The 17748-nt window shown below is 34.1% G+C and overlaps 1 protein-coding gene across 4 annotated transcripts in view; it reads left to right on the top strand.

Annotated features, from left to right (window-relative positions):
- Positions 1–11120, top strand: part of nek7 (NIMA-related kinase 7) — a 65046-nt gene extending 53926 nt beyond the window's left edge. For 3 of the 4 annotated variants that reach the window (XM_015355610.2, XM_006634872.3, XM_015355609.2), the window contains 2 exons: positions 4185–4298; positions 7635–11120. In XM_015355610.2, the coding sequence (XP_015211096.1) occupies positions 4185–4298; positions 7635–7745 (225 nt within the window). In that variant the 3' untranslated portion in view covers positions 7746–11120. Of the gene's footprint in view, positions 1–4184; positions 4299–6849; positions 6940–7634 lie in introns of all 4 variants that reach the window. The other variant, XM_069194140.1, reaches the window with a different exon arrangement.
- The last annotated feature ends 6628 nt before the right edge of the window (positions 11121–17748 follow it).

Below are 17748 nucleotides of genomic sequence, written 5' to 3'. Positions count from 1 at the left end.
GGCTTGCATAACACAGTGTAGCTGTAAAAAACTGCCTTACACTCGATTATAACTTAATTTTAAAAAGCCAGTGGAAAGGTTTTGCACCAACAAATAACTGTGTATCTTGGCCCCTTTATAACACTGTCACAGGGGTAGTGACAGTTTCAATGTTTGTCACTGACTGGCTGAAAAATCAAAATTAAAATTCTTATGGAATATTCCTTGTGACTATTTTGAGATATATATATATTCCTCACCTCTAAGAAGAGCATTTAAAAGGCATCACGTAATGAGTTCTTATGCAACCTAGTTACATTAATGTTACATGTACTAATATATACATCAGTATATGTATCATATAATCAGTAATTAAAATATTGTGATATGTACAGTATTTTTTGCTGTATAGTTTTCAGGCTTAGTTTTCAACTTTTAATATTCCATATATACTCGCTTTGTGCCTCTGGAATGACTTTGGAGAGTTTCAGTCTAATAGGCAGTTTTCCAAGAGGTATTATACGGTTTAAATTTGTGTATCTTCCTTCTTTTAGCATCTTAGAATTGCAAAAATGTCCTGTTTTGTTCCCATTTTGTCTTTTACATTTTTAGGGCACATTTTGCTGAAGCTGTCATTTATTTTATTTTTCAGTCTGCAATGAGGATAAACTTTTCTTGAAAAGTTTCAGTTCAGTTTTACAATGTTTGATTGGTTTACTTAATATAGCAGAATGTGGCTTATAGGACTTTTTTCTTTTTTGACTTTCTGATGTTTGTTTTTTTAATGAAGTTTAAAGATTTTTTGTTTTACCTTTGAAGTTTTGGAAAACATTTCTCGGCTGCAGTTGAAAGCAGTCTGATGGTGTGTATTATGCTAGTTTAAGCTGACTGAAGAACCTAATTTTATTGTGCATTTCATATTCATTAATGGAATTCTTGCTACAGTATTTTATATTCCATCTGAAAATGACTTACTCATTTTTTTAATTCAGCATTGCAAAACATGTCTAGTAAGTGAACTGTGTTTCTCAATCTAGAAAGAAAATGTTTGTCAACTCTATGGGATTACAGGTGAAGATTCAAATGCGTCTGCCTAGAGGTGAAGTCAGAGCATGTATGGGTGAAACCTGGGGTGTTTTCAAATGTTTTCAATGCTTTCATCTTGATGCAAAGAACAGTTTCATGCTGTAGAGTTTAATTTTGGTTCTAAGCTGTAAACTGCTAAGCGATAAAAACGCCTTGTTTATCAGCAGTCAAACTATACTGGTTAGACCTTGTGGTGTTTGCATCTTTAACAAAGTAGTGGCTGATTTTATTTACTGTGCAACTGTACACATACTGTATCATATGCATATTGCTGGATATCCGTTTAACCTTACGTGTGGTAAGGTTTCAGCAGAGCTTTGCACTTTAATATGTTAAACTTATACATGTAATTGTAAAAACAAATTGAAAAGTTAAATTCACCATTGAAAGAGTCTTCTGATTTCACTGTTCTGATTGTTTTTCTAAAGTTTTTATTTTAAACGTGCATCTTGACCATAAAACACAAACTGCTTTTCTACAGCTGACATTCTGCAGAATGTGTTGAGAATTATTATGGTGCCAGTGATACTGTATACTAACAATGACACCACAGCCTTTCTGCATTGGTTATAATGAAGATCAGATATCGCACAAGTAATTACAGGAGTGCATGGTAGTAGCTGTGGGTGAAACTGCAGTCGCAAAGTGACTTGCTCATTAAAATCTCATGGATTTCTTTTCTGTTAAGATAGGCAGTGACTGCTTATGTAGGAGAACAGATATTTAGTACAAAGGTGAACTGAGTAGATAAAGTGTACTGTCAGCACCCTGATTTCAAAGGCTGTGAATTCTTGAAACCATTTATACAGTATATCCTGAGAAAATGAGTTTCATGAGTTGGGGGTAGGGTTCAAGAATGGAACAAACCACAAACATGAAAAACACAAAATATCTTAAATGTGTCTCAGAGACATATTGCAATAATAGAAATGTATAAGGAAAGCTTTGTCATAGTAGAATTAAACATAGTGAATGTCCCTGTTTGTTTTATTTTGAAGATAGCTTAATCAGATACAGGTGACTTGTTCTTCCAAAACTGTTCTCTCGTGAGTTTACATACTTGATTTGACAAACGTTTTTTAGAGTCACATTATCTGCCCATTTTTGATGTGCATAAAATATAAACTCATCTTCATATCCAATCATAATATTGCTCTTTCAATCACTCCTAAAATCTGTACTTGGCCATTGATATCTCTAACAACCTGGCTTTGTAAATTCACAATTTGTGATTGATCAGACCATCAAATAACTTCAGCTGGTTGATTAAAAACTAGCAAATTGCAAAGATGTTGTGTGAAAGGAGAACATCTGGAATGAAATTGACAGCGAGGTTAATTCTTTCCTCTGTAAATACATGTTTCAGTATCTTTATCTTAATTGGTTCATAAGACTGGTTGAGCTTTCCTTTGCATCCCAATGCTTTGACGCATTTGGTGTGAAAGCAACTTGATGCATGAACAAACATCAGCGTCCACACTTCTATGTGATGAATTTGATGTGAAAAGACCTTAACACTTGTACCAGGGAGTGTGATTTTTATTCCAGTCTTAGTCCACACATTATAAACTTTTCTCCAAACAGATTTTTCCCAGTGTGCCTTTTGGTATCTTTCATTATATATTTCTTCTATTTCTAGCCTTTCCTGATTTAATATAAAATTTAATTGATGGGGCCAATTTAGGAATAAATCACTTGTGCTGCTTTTTGGCAGTTCTTTTTGAAATATAAAGCACCAAACGGTGTGAGAGGAACTGTTTGAGTTGTTGCCTACTCAGAATCACTTGTTAAATGTTTGGTTTGTGAGAGAACACCTTTCTCTGCTTTAACAATCCTTAGAGAAAAGTCTAAAAAAATGCATTGTAATAACCAGGTAAATTTTGCCAACAGAAAATTATTCACAATTTAATTTGATTGCTTGAAACTACCTATTATGTGCCTTGTTATTCTGCAAAGCCTGCAAGTAAGACAAGTCATGGATCAGGGAGAGAGCTGCTAGCTGGAGGAATAACAAATTAATTGACAAACAGTAGACTGTTGCACTGCAACATGGAGAAGATCACATTCCCTTTTCTGAGACATAACATTTGACAGAACAGTTACCTATGGCAAATCTTAGAAAGATTCTGATTTAGCATTTCTGTGTAGCATACTTTGCGTATGAACAGATCTGGTATTGTCTTGATGTTGTTGTATCCTGTTATTGCTTTCAATTATTAATTATTTTACAGTAGAGTCTCGATTATCCAACCTAAACAGGATGCAAAAATAGTATGTTGGATAATCGTGAATGTCGGATAATGCAGAAACTGAGTAGAAAAATCATAGATTAATGGAAGTACAGTATAAGTATGAAATCTGGTTTATTAATCTACTGTAATACTAAAATAATAGAGTATAGAACTATTGTTATTATTTTTAAAAAATGAGTGATTGGAATACATTGTGCGTCTCTTCCTTGCGGCACGGTCTCGCCAGCATCTTAGTAACCTGACATCAGTAGCAGTTGCCTCCTCTTGTTGTTCAACGTAAACTAGTGCCGCTTCGAGAGCCTTGACCCCTTCACTGTGACTGATTCTGATTGAAAGAACTACTTTCTTTCACTCACGCATACAGTATATAGCATGTTGAGTGGCTATGTCGGATAACACGGAATGTCGGATAATTGGAGTAGTCGTGGCCCAAGTGGTTAAAGTGATGGACTAGAAATCCATTGGGGTCTCCTCACGCAGGTTAGTATCCTGCCAACTGTGGCATATGTTTCTGGCGGTGCAGTGGCTCTGTGGCTACGGATCTGCGCCTGTGGCTGGAAGGTTGCCGGTTTGTATCCCGCGGCCGGCAGAGGAATCCTACTCCGTTGGGCCCCTGAGCAAGGCCCTTAACCCCAACTCCAGTTGCGCCGTATAAATGGCTGACCCTGCGCTCTGACCCCAAGCTTCTCTCCCTGTCTGTGTATCTCATGGAGAGCAAGTTGGGGTATGTGAAAAGACAAATTCCTAATACAAGAAATTGTATATCGCCAATAAAGTGATGTTATCTTGAAGGTTGGATAATCGAGACTCTACTGTATTTTGGTTTAAGTCTTTCCTGTTGTGCTTCATATCTGTTTTGTTTTTCAGATGGCTGCCCTGCAGAGCCCTTTTTACGGAGACAAGATGAATCTCTACTCTCTCTGCAAAAAGATTGAACAGTGCGATTATCCACCCCTCCCTTCCGATCACTACTCAGAAGAGGTACCATCTTTTCTTACTTGAAGGCCACAAGTTGAGAAGTCTCCAGACTTCTATAAGTTGAAGTCAAACAAAACGAGCCTGTACCATCTTCTGAAGCACTTGTAAACATTATGAATTTATCATTCTTTAAAATTGAAATTGTAAACCAGGTATTGTTTGAAACAAATTGTATTTTCAGGTATTAATGGCCAATTAGGATAAACTAGCCCGTATCTCAAGTGCTATGAATTTTTGAGTTTGTACAGTGTGCTAAGTACCTCCAAGAGATAGTTTTATATATCAAGCTAATTTAGAAGACTTACAAAGTATTGTCAGCAGAATGGGTGGATTTTGCCGGGGTCCTTGACCCTCAGTGTTTCAAAATAGCATTTGGTAAGAAAGGATACAAACGAGAGGATACCGTTTGATCTACATTGTTTTTTTGGCTGTTGATAGCTTAGAGATTTGAGGATGTTATCAAGCTTTTTCTTGAAAGAAGCCAATGAATCTGCTTCTACAACTAGCCTGGTAGCTTTTTGTCTCTCTCAATCCTTTGTGTACAGACTGCAGTTACTTTTTCAAGTGCATTTCCCTGTAGTTTTCACTTTTTTCCTAGTTCTTGATTTTGAAGAAGTCCATTGGGTTGACCTTTTCAGGTACATCTGAAGATCTTGAATAATTGAATCCTAATCTCATAGAGTTCTATGTTCAGTTCTCAAGATCTGTTCTTTTATTATTTTAGTATATGAACTGTATATATGTAACTGGTTGTTTTTCAGTGACTGATTCCAGAGCAGCAATCAATTTCCATAATGTGGTAACCAAAACTGTGCATGGTATTCTAAATAAGGAGTTATTTATGCATTGTACAAATTTTAACATAATCCCTTGATTACAATTCTATACTTTTAACTATTTTAGCTAGTATTTTTTACTTTTTAATTGCTTTCCCACATTGTGTGTAGAATATTTTAAATAAACACCTGAATCCTTTTCATAAGTTACTTATTCAAGCTCAGTTTCCCATCTTGCATATTTAGTTTTTTTACTACCTGCATTCTGAGTCTCCATTAAATGTCATCTGCCAGATGTTTTCCTAGTTATCCACATGAATAAAAAGATTGAATTTCTTTTGCAGCTTCTGCAGTGTTTGTAATGATGATATCATCTGTGATTTTGACTAGTTTCATAACTATAGCAGAATCAAAATCTCTGATAGAAATTAGAAAGTATTGCAGATCCCTGTGGTACTCGCTTCACCCAAATTTGCATTCACCACCCATTTGTAATCTGATTTCTATCCATTAAAGAGTTCTCAGTACACATTCGTGCATTACCCTGAATGTCTACTGCCTGCAAATTAAGTTAGTCTTTGATGGGGAACTTAATCAGAAGCCTTCTAAATATCTAAATACTGTATTATATGCTGTGTTTGTATCTTTGGTTGTTTAAAGAACTCCAGGCGTGACCTACCTTTTCTAAATTAATGTGGATTATTCCCTTAAATCTTTTATTAATGTTATTTTTTCCACATTAGAACACCTGGGTAGCTTGAACTTGAAAATTAAATAGAAAAAATTGAATCAGCCACTTAATTTTATCATTTAGTTTCTCATGGCCTCTGAGAGACCATACTACTTTTGCTGTTGTAGTATTGGGGAAAAAAACATATATTCCAGGCACCATTGCAATGTGCTCTATCTCTGTCCTGGCAAGTGATTATTTCTCAATTTGACGTTTTTAAGTTCTTCACAGAACCACACTGTTTAGTGTAATTATTATTCAAATAAAACACTTTTTTTTTTTAGTATTCAATCCGATGTTTCCATACATTGCATGTTATCATACATCCTTTTCATAGTGTGCATTTGAGATGCTCGAAGTCACATTTGGGTCAGTTTGTCTCTTAATGTCTGAATTTTTCTTATTCTCTACAGCTGTGTGCCCCTCTGCCTTCAAAACAGATGTAGACAAACAGAGTTTAAAGATAATTTTAATGTATTAGCTTGTCAGAAAACATTCTTTAACAACTCCCACTAAAGTATTTACTAGATCTGTATGCATTCTGAATTGACTTTGCCTACCACAAATACATTCACACACATATGGCAAAGGTTAAGATCTGTAACTTTCTGGGCAATTCTTTCTATTTTAATCCATTGAGGGCAGATAATGAATCTGATTCAATAGCCATAGCAATGTCAACGAACATGTACTGACAATAAAATGATTCTTAAAGACATTTAAGACATTCTTAAAGTATGCTTTGTGTGGCTTTTATGTTTACCACACACAATGTTTTTGTGGATTAGTTACTCCACCTGTAGGAATAAAAATAAAACAGGCCTGTAGTTTAATCTTGAAACGGGTTTTAAAATTTGAGAGTTAAATGTTTGTGTGCAATAGTTCAGAAATATTGTAAATATATAGTTCCTGTAAAAAATGACCTGGGTAACAAAAAAAAAATGGTACACTGAAATAGTTTTCTGTAGAGCCAAAGGGAAACGATTCAATTTATTTGCTGTGCCATGTACTGGCCATTGTTAACTTCAGCTTTCTTCTTCTGTGCCAGACGAGGTTTTCTGTGGATCGCTTCCATTGCAGGGGCCTGCAAGTACTGTCGGGGTGTAAACAATGATTCAGAAAGATGGCAAAAAAAAATGTCAGTTGCCGTTCTTTGTTGTGTCATTTACACATCTCCCCCTCCCTCACACTTTTTTCTCTGCCATGAAGCACATGAATATTTCACATATCTGCATCTTCATCCCCTATTCTTCTTGACTAATTTTCAGACTGTCTGAATTTGCATTTCACATGCTAGCTGATTAGGAGATGCCGAGTGCAGCAGAGAAGCCTCAGCAGGCGGTTGCCATGGTGACCTTGCGCAGGATTTTAATGATGATGCCACTAGTAGTTCGTTGAAGTCAGCCTGCCTGCAGGCTTGCACCACTCAGATTCCTGCTGCATTTAAGTGTGAATTTTGGGGGCTGTGGGGAAACGGGAAGATGGGGTGGATGCAGAGAGAGAGAGAGCCAGGTGCAGATCTGCTTGTCTATGGGGCAGATCAGGAGTTACAAGTCAGATTTACGGCCCACAATTTTGTAAAGTTAGTGAATCTCACTCCTAACTTGACTTTTTTACGCACCAGCTCAAAAATGAAACAGTAAATGTGGATGTTTTGTATTGTCAATGCGACAATGTGCTGTTTAAATTCTGAAACAGGCGAAAATAAATGTTTTTGTAACCTGGTTAAAAAAAACGTTATAACCTTTTTATGCATGTGTGTGTCTGGTGAACTTGTGGATCTCTAGTAAAAAAATATTCACTTGCCTCATTTTGTCTTTTTTTTTCTTTCAGCTGAGAAAGTTAGTAGATATGTGTATCAACCCCGATCCGGAGAAGCGACCTGATATAACCTACGTGTACGACATAGCAAAACGGATGCAGGCAATTACACTTGGCAGCTAAGTCATTCATCAAGAATGAAGAAAAAAGCAGAAAAGTTGATATTTTTCCGCATCCGATCTACTCCCCAAAGCGAGAACTGATGGAGACGTACCAAGTCCTTCAAATATATTTTATCTCATTTCCATTGAGTACAACATTACTTTAATGAAGGCTGTAGAGGATAAGCAACCGGTGTTGTTCTTAGGCAGTTTTTCCTTTCAACCATTCAGACATTACTTAAATCGATCATAAGATCATTGAGAATAAACATTCATTAGAGTTTGAATACCACACTTTTAATTTTCATAACCAGATTACTATACAGCCTGCATGTATTGACTTACTCATGTAAAGGATCTTAAATTCCTGTGCAGGTATGGAAAAGCTTTTTTATGTCTATTTATTGCTGAGTTTTTTTTTTTGTTCGTTTGACATGTCGAAATCATCAGTTTTATTTAAATACCCTAATGAGAAATGCAAAGTCTAACTACCTTAGAGAAATCTGCAATAGCTGTGATTTAGTATTACACTGTCTACTTTATAAAAAATAAATCTGGATCCTGATGTGGTGTGAAGCTACTTTTATCTGGTACTGCATTAATTCAGTGGCGATGTTCTGCCAGTTAATATTTTTTAAAACATGTTTTTCATTGGATCTTTGATCTGACCTGCTATCGATGAAGTCATCTGTACATGATAGATGTAAAATATTAAGAAAAGCAACAGATTCCTAATTTGGCTTTGTTTATGGACTTGTTTTAGGCATGAATTACAAACCTGAAATGCATCCAGCCTGGAATTAAAACATTTGCCAAGAGTGAAGTAATTAATTTAATTAAGTAGATCACCTATTCTGATGTTGCTGTTGTCTTGATCATTTTACATTGTTTTCCCATAGGCCTTTCTGTATTTTGAGCATATATAATTAATGATGAGTAAATAAAGAAATGCAAAATAAAAAAACCTTAAAAGCATAGATTTTTTTTACTCCAATAATTGATACAGTCTTGTTTTAAAGGCATATGGGCCTTTAGTTCCTTTGGTGCCTTACAGTTATACCCTAAAAAGGGTAATTGTATAACATCATGATTTTACCTCCATGATTGTGTTTCTTAGTCTAAACTATTCATTGTTGCTAATTTTGTAATTTTGCCTATAGTGAAACTTGTTTTGTGTTACAAACTCCTGTAACTTAGTGTATGATTAGACAAACCTTAACATTTTCACCCTAAATTATTAAATAAAAGAGATTTACTTTTGCTACAGGTTTCTGATCCCTGAGGTTATAGCCCTGTTAAAAAAGATGCTAGCTATCTATAAGCCTCTCACCTACTCAGTATTCGATTCCTTACAAAAGTCTGTACAACACATTAGCCCTAGGTACATCTGTTTAACATTACAATTCTGGAGGGCTCTCCTGTATGATTGTTTATAGTCATATGATAATTTTTGCTAACAGTTACTTTCTCTTTGTTTTTGAATCCATAGCAAGGCTATACTTGCTACAGACACAACGCTGGTGTTTTAAAATAAGAAAAACTGGTCTAGATGTACAGTAGGTGCTGCAATAAGTCTTCCATCAGAAAACCTTAAATTAATGTACGATTGGGGATTTTAGAAACATCTGAAAGAACATTATCACAGCTCATTAAATTACCAGCAGCTGTAAAATGACTGATTACAAATTTAAATTAATAATGTCCCCTTCGATACTAATTAACTACGTAGAGATTGCTTTTCAAAAACATCCTATAATATTGTATTGGTTCTGCATCTTACACTGAATAATCTTATAGAATATCCAAATTTTTTAGGGTTATTAAGCCTTAAAGATGTAGGCAGATACTACTACTTCCATTAGACTACAGCAGACTTCATTATATATTCAGTTCTTTAGTGTTTAGCACCTCCCATTTGTTAATGACTTTTAAATTCACTGCAGAAGAATGAAAAAATCCAGTCTTACATCTTCTAACAAAAAACAAGAAAGTAATGTAACATTTGATAGTCTTTTCTGAAGTTCATATCATATTGTGATTGCTTTTTACGTTTATCACAGATCATTTATCTAAATTGGGTATAACAAAAAAGTAGTTTATCTGTCATTCAGATTCCTTTTAAAATTACAATATTAACTACATTGGATTACATTTTTTAGGAAATTAAACTTGAAAGTAATATTAGATTTAAAAAAGGCTCCAAGAAACACTAATATTTCAATGTACTTCAATGTATTTTTTAACCTTCTTCGTGGTTCTCCATCTGCATAATGGCAATTTTGCAATTATGCAATTTTTTATCCTCACTCCAAATTCCCAGGTTTTGTAACTGAAATTGAACACATGCATGCTTATGTGAGTTTGTTCCATGAGATGTAATTCACAGGTTTAGTGTCATGTAAAAAGATGCATAATAATAATGCAGATCTCTTTTGTAGGAACTAAAGGTAGTTCTGCATTACAGATGTTCCAACACTCAGTACAGTAACAAGCCTTTGCACAGTTGGTTGGTAATAGGTATGAATAAAATAAAAATGAGCATTAGAAAACTAACTATTTAGATCAGCGTAACATTAGCATCTTCACATGTAACTTATTTAGTACTGTTTCTCTGCTAATATTTCCACGTGTAGTCTCAAAGAGCATAGCTCGTTATATTAATTTACATTCTAGGGCAAAGAATAGAAGGAAAGTAGGAATTATTAACATTGGAGTTAAATATCGGACTACCTTTTATGTGGTTGATATTGCTCTCAACAGCAATCCATTAGCAAATTTACATTAGTCTTCATTTATTACTGGACAATACCGGTAGGTACTTTTCCTTTTTTTAATTGTTGCCTCTTAAAATGACACATTTTCTATTTATTATAGCTTTTGTGGTTCTTAAAAAAAAATGAGATGCCTGATTCATGTTATTGTATCTGGTACATCCCCATCCGAAGACATTCTGGCGTGTTGCCTTACTTTTGTAGCTGATACTGTATTGTCAGAACATGTATTAGACAGTTGTGGGTTCTAATACTAGACTTATAGGCATCCCTGGGGTTAAAATGCTTATAAGTAGCCCTTTTATAAAACATTAAGTACTTGCATTCTAGCTAATATTTTGCTGATCAGCTACTGCAAAGCACCATTGTCTGCAAATTGTAGGTGTTGCTGTGATTATACCACATGTATCTTGGTATTTATTTTAACAACAACAATAGGTAAAAATGTTATAAATGTATTAAAATGTTTATTATTCTAATTGAATGTATTATGTTGTAACCAATGCATTTTTTTCTGTTTTATTCTTGTTTTGGTAGTACTGTAACAGTGTTGATTCCTGTTAACCTGTTGCCTTGAAAAGTAATGTATTTTTGTTATGCTTAAATATAGACACTGAAACAAGTTATGTTAGTTTCATGTGCTGTTGTTATAAGTATATACATTTTCCAAAAGCAACACCTTAAAAAAACCTCAAAATTCCATGAAGTTGACAGTGGAACCAAGGTACACATTTTCACATACAGTACGTGAATTTTCCTGTGCATTTTACTGCACACATGTATGTGTTTTGTTTAGTTACGAAAACAGAAAACAGTGACACCAAAGAACGTTATTTGGAAACTTAAACCTAGTTTTTAGTTTAAGTTTCAGTGCTTTTTGTCTCAAAACCATTGTAGTTCCATTTTATTTTAGTTTCCTTTGTATTGCAAAATTGGTTTCATAATTAAACATGTCAAGATTAGTTGACATATACTGTATAATGACAGTATAGAAATAAAATCTTTCAATTGCTCTTGCTTTCAGAGTTCTTTTATTAGGAAACTGCCTTTGTTTCTGAGGTTAAAAGTGTGCGTCTTTACATTTAAAGAATTGTGATCTGTAAATGCAGAAATTTATATATATGATCACGTTGACAAGCATATATATATGTAATCCTTGTAATATGGTTCTAATCTTATAGTAAGGAAGTAATGTAAAGCACCGTTTCCAATGTGTTTTTAAACAATACATCGCATTTTTTTACTTATGTTATTGCATAATCATTTTGTTTTTGCCTTATTTGATCAAATGAAAAATTGATGATTATCATATTGTGGGCAAGTTGTTTTACAGTAAGTCCATAGGAATTTTTAAGATTAAGTTTAGAATAGCTCCAGTAAGACCTTCTTCAAATGCTAGTCATTGTTGTACTTCAGAAGTGGAATTTTAACATTATGAATGTAAACCTTGTCATGTTTTTTTTTTTTAATCGAAGCAGGTCTGAATTGTTGTTAAAGCCCCTCCAACTTTTTTCATGTAGACATAGAGAAACAGTATTTTGTTTTTTTTTAAATAATTTCTGAATCTATCTGAAACTATCGTTTCTTTTCGTACTATAATATTCCACCTTGTGTGTCAATAGGTATGTTTAGACAGTTCATATTTTTCATTTGTTTATACTCTTCTAGTATTACAATAAAGAACAAACCCTGAACCGAATGAAACTACTTAAAATTAAATTTGACAAGTAAATTGTTCATTTCTGATTCTGAAACATATTTTGCAGATACACAAGTCCATCTAGTGGCAGTGTCATTGTACTACATTCACTTTGCCTAAAAACAGCAGGAAAGAGGCACATCTTCCAAACCATAAAAGACTGCATGTGTAATAGAATTTTAAAAAATCAAGTCTTTTCAATTGGACCAGTTCAGCTGTATGTTCTCTATTATTAACAGGAATTTCTTGTAGCATTTTCATGTAATTAAAATAGTCATTTTCTTAAAGTAAATAGTATACGTGTATAGCAGAAAAGGTGCTATTTATAGTTCTGCATTGTGGCGAGCTTTTTATACAATCAAAGAAAATGGAAAATGTTTTCCAGTATGGGGAACAAGGTAACAAAATAATCCCGTTACATTTCTTTGGAGTAAAATCTGAAAGGTTTGCTGCAGGGATTTGTAGCAAAAATCTAGTTGCCAAAAACTGTCTAAAAACATTTGATTCAAGACTTAATTTATTTAATAAAGGAAAGAAATAAAAGTAAAAAAATAGCAAGGGAATCTTTTCCTAAGAAAAATTCTCAAATATTCTTGTCATGAGCCTCAAGTCCAGAGAAGAGGCAAAGCTTGTTGAAATGTGTTTGCTGCTCCAGGGATCCTCTGTTAAAAATGTAATGGGCACAGTCTTTTAGGGGAAAGCAATATCCTTACTGAAATGTAGTCCTTTCAATAAACAAAAAACTTAATTGTATAATATAAAAGGCTATGAAGTTTGAAGAATGTATGGCAGTCATTTTCAAAGATATTCAAAACATCAGAAGAGATTGCAGTGCAGATTTGCTAGTTACTGTAGAATTTGTTTTGTCTTTTTGTTGTGGATGTTCAGAAGCATATTGCTGGAGCTACAGTGTTTCATGGAGTATGTGAGCTGAGCTTATGAAAAGATAAAGATCTTTGTATTCTTCTTCACACACCTTTTTTTCCCCCCAGTAGTAAAAACAATACATTTCTTTGTCTATTTAGGATGCTGGTCTGTTGAAACATTACATATCAATAACACGCTCATGTTACAATACATTGTGGAACATGTTTGGTAATCAAAGAGCGATTTGAAAAACAAATGTCTATGATTAAATAGCCAGCGTTTATCTCCCCTTATTTATAACTTCACAGATCCTTTACAGCATTTGAATTGAACTCTTCCATTATATTTTCATGATGTATAAACAAAGCCAGTTTATTACTTGAGATTGACCTTCTGTTCTCTTTGGAAAGAGACACGCGCCGGGCAGGGCAGAGATTTTAATGGGTTCTTGTACTTGCATACCTGGATCTGAGTAGGTTTCCGTTATTTTCAAACAAGGGAAGGCTATATCCTGTGTGGGTGAAAGAGCAAGAGTAGAAAGAGGAAGGGGTGCTGTGCTTTGTACTCTTTATTTCTAGTTATAGTTATTAACTATGTATTGTTCCAGTTGCAATAAAGCTCTGTTATGGAACCCAGCATCGTACGAGATTTGCTCACCTCAGTCGGTATATGCCTTGCAGTGCTGTTCAGCCAAACATCAAAGTCCTTTTGCTTCTGGCATTTACAAGCATCACTGACCCAGATCTTTGATATCTGTTTGCCAACACTATTTATTTTGATGACAATTAGATGATCTGTGGCTCATCGAGATCTTAAAAGTTTTTACTAATGCATCATAAGTGATGGTTACTCAGGCCTTTGTGTCTCAAAAGTGATAAACTAATATTGTCTGCTGTCTCTCTACACAGCACCAGCTCTAGAGTCAATGTGGGATTTCTGGTGAACTGGAAAAAAAAAGAACGACAATATTAGTTCTAGCACGAGCTGTACACTGTGCAGTATGATGTCTAGTTTGGTTCTTGTGTTAAAACACATGCTTGAACTTTGTCTACACGCTTTTCACTAAATCTGCTATTAAAAGCAAATGCCATGTTAAATTTCAAAAGAAACTCGATCTACAGTGTGGCTTTACTAGTAGCATTCACATTGACATGGTATTTGCCTCTACAGCTGTTTTCACTTCATGGTTGAGTTTATGAATGCCACATCTCATCCTGTTGACCAGACTAAAGTCCCAATAAAAAAAAAATCAAGTATTTTGTCCATTCTTTTAAAAGTTTTGTTTTTAATGTGGTTATGTAGATATGTTTTCCTTTGTGGGGTTAAAAGTACCTGGACTGTTGCCCCTGGGTGTCGGAGAAGTTTAGGAAGTGGAACATCAGGCACCGAACACCCACAGCTTAACGACTGGATTCAATATGATGTGATCAGTTTTCTTCAGGTATTTTTTCCATCATCTAGCATCATTTCTCCTCAAGTGCATCGAACATTGCCAAGAAAAACATTGTTATTCCGGACAGTTGTCACTGCTCGTCATATCCTAGGGAAAGTGACAGGTTAGGTAAGGAAAGGAACTCACTTGATACTCATTGGCAAGATCCTTCATTCTAACATCTGTGCTCATACAGTCTTGACCACTGTTGAAAGACTCGCCAATGATTATTGGCATATACTGTAGATGGGCTTCTTCAGAGCAAAAAAGTTTCCATGTGTCACTGGGAATGAAAGTGATTTGCAATACCCCTTATTTGTTTCTTTCATTCTTAGTGTTAAATAAAGGTACTCAGTTTTGTGAGCATCATGGACTGAAAAAAAAAAGTCCAGAGACTCTTGGGAAGGTGATGAGTCAGCACCAATTTTGCAGTTACAATTACTATGAGTCTGAGGTATGCAAAAATCTACTATACACTAAAGGGCAATGCACTTTTTGAATATTGCTTGGAGAAGCACATTCGGGTGTTCCAAGCGATATTTTCTCATATTTATAAAAAAATTCAGTCACCTCATAAACTTCTAGTTTCATTGGAAATCATGGCAGAAATAATTTGACTAGAACTATAGAGGAGATGCTTTTGCTCATTGTGATCTTAGATGCCATTAAAACAAGTGCTGTGGACACGGTCAGTTTCTCAGTGCAAGCCTCACTGAATGCATCTCTTCTGCCATTTAAAATTAAAGTCCACTGAATACATTGTAAGTATCCTGGCATGCAGTTTCCAGCCCGTTAAGAAACAGGTAATTTAGTTTTAAATAGCAGTTACAAAATGAAAATGTGTTCTTTTCACTTTGCTATTTAAAGTACCTGTTTTTGAGAAGAAATGAGTGATGCACACTTCTTGATTATAAGCCATCACAAGTGAAAATGAAGTGCAAATTATGTTAGTACTACTTGTGAATATAAACAAATTTATTTGAGGGAGATAAACAATGCACCTGTTCTTTTAGTAAAGTACTTTGTTTTGTTTTTTTTCACTAGTCTTGTTGCTATAGCCTGTAGTGTTCTGAGCCAAATATATACTTAAAAGTGTGGCTAAGTCACATTTAAATGGAAGTGAAAAATCTCACAGTTTTAATATTGAAAATACATTTTTCACCTTTCAAAAGATTAGGTTGTTTCTTTTCAAGACACATTTAAGTAACTGTTTTTTTTTTCAGGATAGGCGTCAATAGAATTGATTTTAAGTCTCTCAAAAAGCCTTTTCTGTTGCTGGGATAGTTTTAACATTAGCAATACTGCCTGCGTTTACTGGAAAACTTTTAGGCATGTGCTAGCTGTATATCTTGTATTTAGCTGTTAAAAAATGAAAATGAATATAAAATAAAATTTACTGTATTTAGTCCTTTATCAAATTAGTCAACTGAGAACCAATTGTAGTTTACAGTAATGAACTGAAAGACCCATTTTTATAGCAAGACAAATTAAATAAGCTACTGTATAAGTAATTTTATGCTTAATCATTTATTAATTTAAGTATACCTGGACTTTAACATTTATTCCAGTCCTGAATATTGCTGTAACAGTAGTTGGTCTTAGTATGCCTGAAAAATAACGAAATTAATCTAAGATTAATGGAAATTGTTCATTTTAAAAAAGTTCTACATTTATAGTTTGTGACAAATCACAAATAGTCATACATACAGTATCATTCTACTCTTTACTTTATGTACTAGGTACTGTATACAAACTTATATACATGCTAGCCACAGCCAGACATGACAGAAAACAAAGATCAAATCCAGCTGTATTTTCATTATTGAACTTCTGGATTAGATGGGCCAGTCTCCAGAGTACTATGACTTGCAACAGTACAACAGTATTCATATACTAAATGTATTCATAATACAACAGAAAATATTTGGTATGAAGTTGCATGTAATCAAAGCAAATTTTATTTAAATGCAAAAATACCTTAAAGTCTGTACTCCAGTTATCATTATTTCATTACTGTTCACTTTTCCCTGTAATTACAGTTACAAAATCTGACTGGTTTCCCTTTTATGTGGCTAAAGAAACTGAAGATTATGCATATACTGTATAATAAAAAAAATACATTTGAGAATCTAGAAAATATTCTGATACTGCACACTTTCAAGGGAGAATACTGGGGTATTGTTTTATTTAATAGGTTAAATGTTTCTCAGAGAAATGAATAAATAAAGGGATTCCGTAGTATTTTCTGTAATAATACAGTGAAATTAATCTTTGTTCCCTGGGCTTGCTATTGAAACTTCCTCAGTTGTGCCATGAAAAGTACGGTTGAAATTAAGATGCAATATTTCACTCCTGACATTTAATCCATAGAAATAAATGCCCTTGGAGACCTATTATTTCTTAAAAATATAATTTATGTACTGTCCATCGCTAGTGCTCCATTGGACCTATGGTGAGTAAGATTTGTGAGTTTTATTTTTTAATCTTTGCTATATTTCACACAAATACCACTCTTCTCAAAACATTTCCTATATTGTCATTTTCAACGCATGATTTATTCTGATAAAATAGCTAAGAAGTGGGCTGAGCATAAATGTGCAAATCAGCTACTCCAAAATAACTACTAAAATAACATCTATCACATTCATTATATAAGTGGAAAGCACCTTTGTTTACTGAGGGTCTACTGATGCCCATTTAATGTAGATTTTTCACAGCACAGCCACTGACCAACCAGTCAAATTAATTCTGGTTTCCATATTAGTTTATTCTTGGGGTTGCTGTGGCACATATGTAAGCTTAAATACTCTAGGATGGAATTAAGGTCATTATTGGAAGATGTATAGTATAGTGAAATACAGTAGACTTAATTTACACAAAATGCACCCTAGTGTGCAATGTTGTTATAGTAAGTTTGCTTAAGAGAATTGGTGCTTTTGTCTATTTGTCCAACATAACTTTACAATTATGTAAGGGGCATGATATTTTACGTGAATAGTGTGTAGTAGAGTAAACCTTGGTACTTTTATTTAAAAAAAATAATTTAATGCAGGGCTGGTGATGGGGAAAAAAAATAAGGTGCACAGTAAAGCTCATAATGTAACTCAGACCCTTCACAGTACACTCAAATTCCAATTACGATGTTAGTCTTGATTAAATTAAACACTTTTTGATATCGCAGAATGAAACAAAACAATGAACAGCCTTGTTGACTGGTGTCAGATTTATATATAGAAGGAAAAAGAAGAAAGAAACC

The sequence above is a fragment of the Lepisosteus oculatus genome, chromosome 9, assembly GCF_040954835.1.
Source record: "Lepisosteus oculatus isolate fLepOcu1 chromosome 9, fLepOcu1.hap2, whole genome shotgun sequence".
Classification (NCBI taxonomy): Eukaryota; Metazoa; Chordata; class Actinopteri; order Semionotiformes; family Lepisosteidae; genus Lepisosteus; species Lepisosteus oculatus.
The sequence above is the reverse complement of the archived record's forward strand: the minus strand, read 5'-3'. Positions and strand labels throughout refer to the sequence as shown.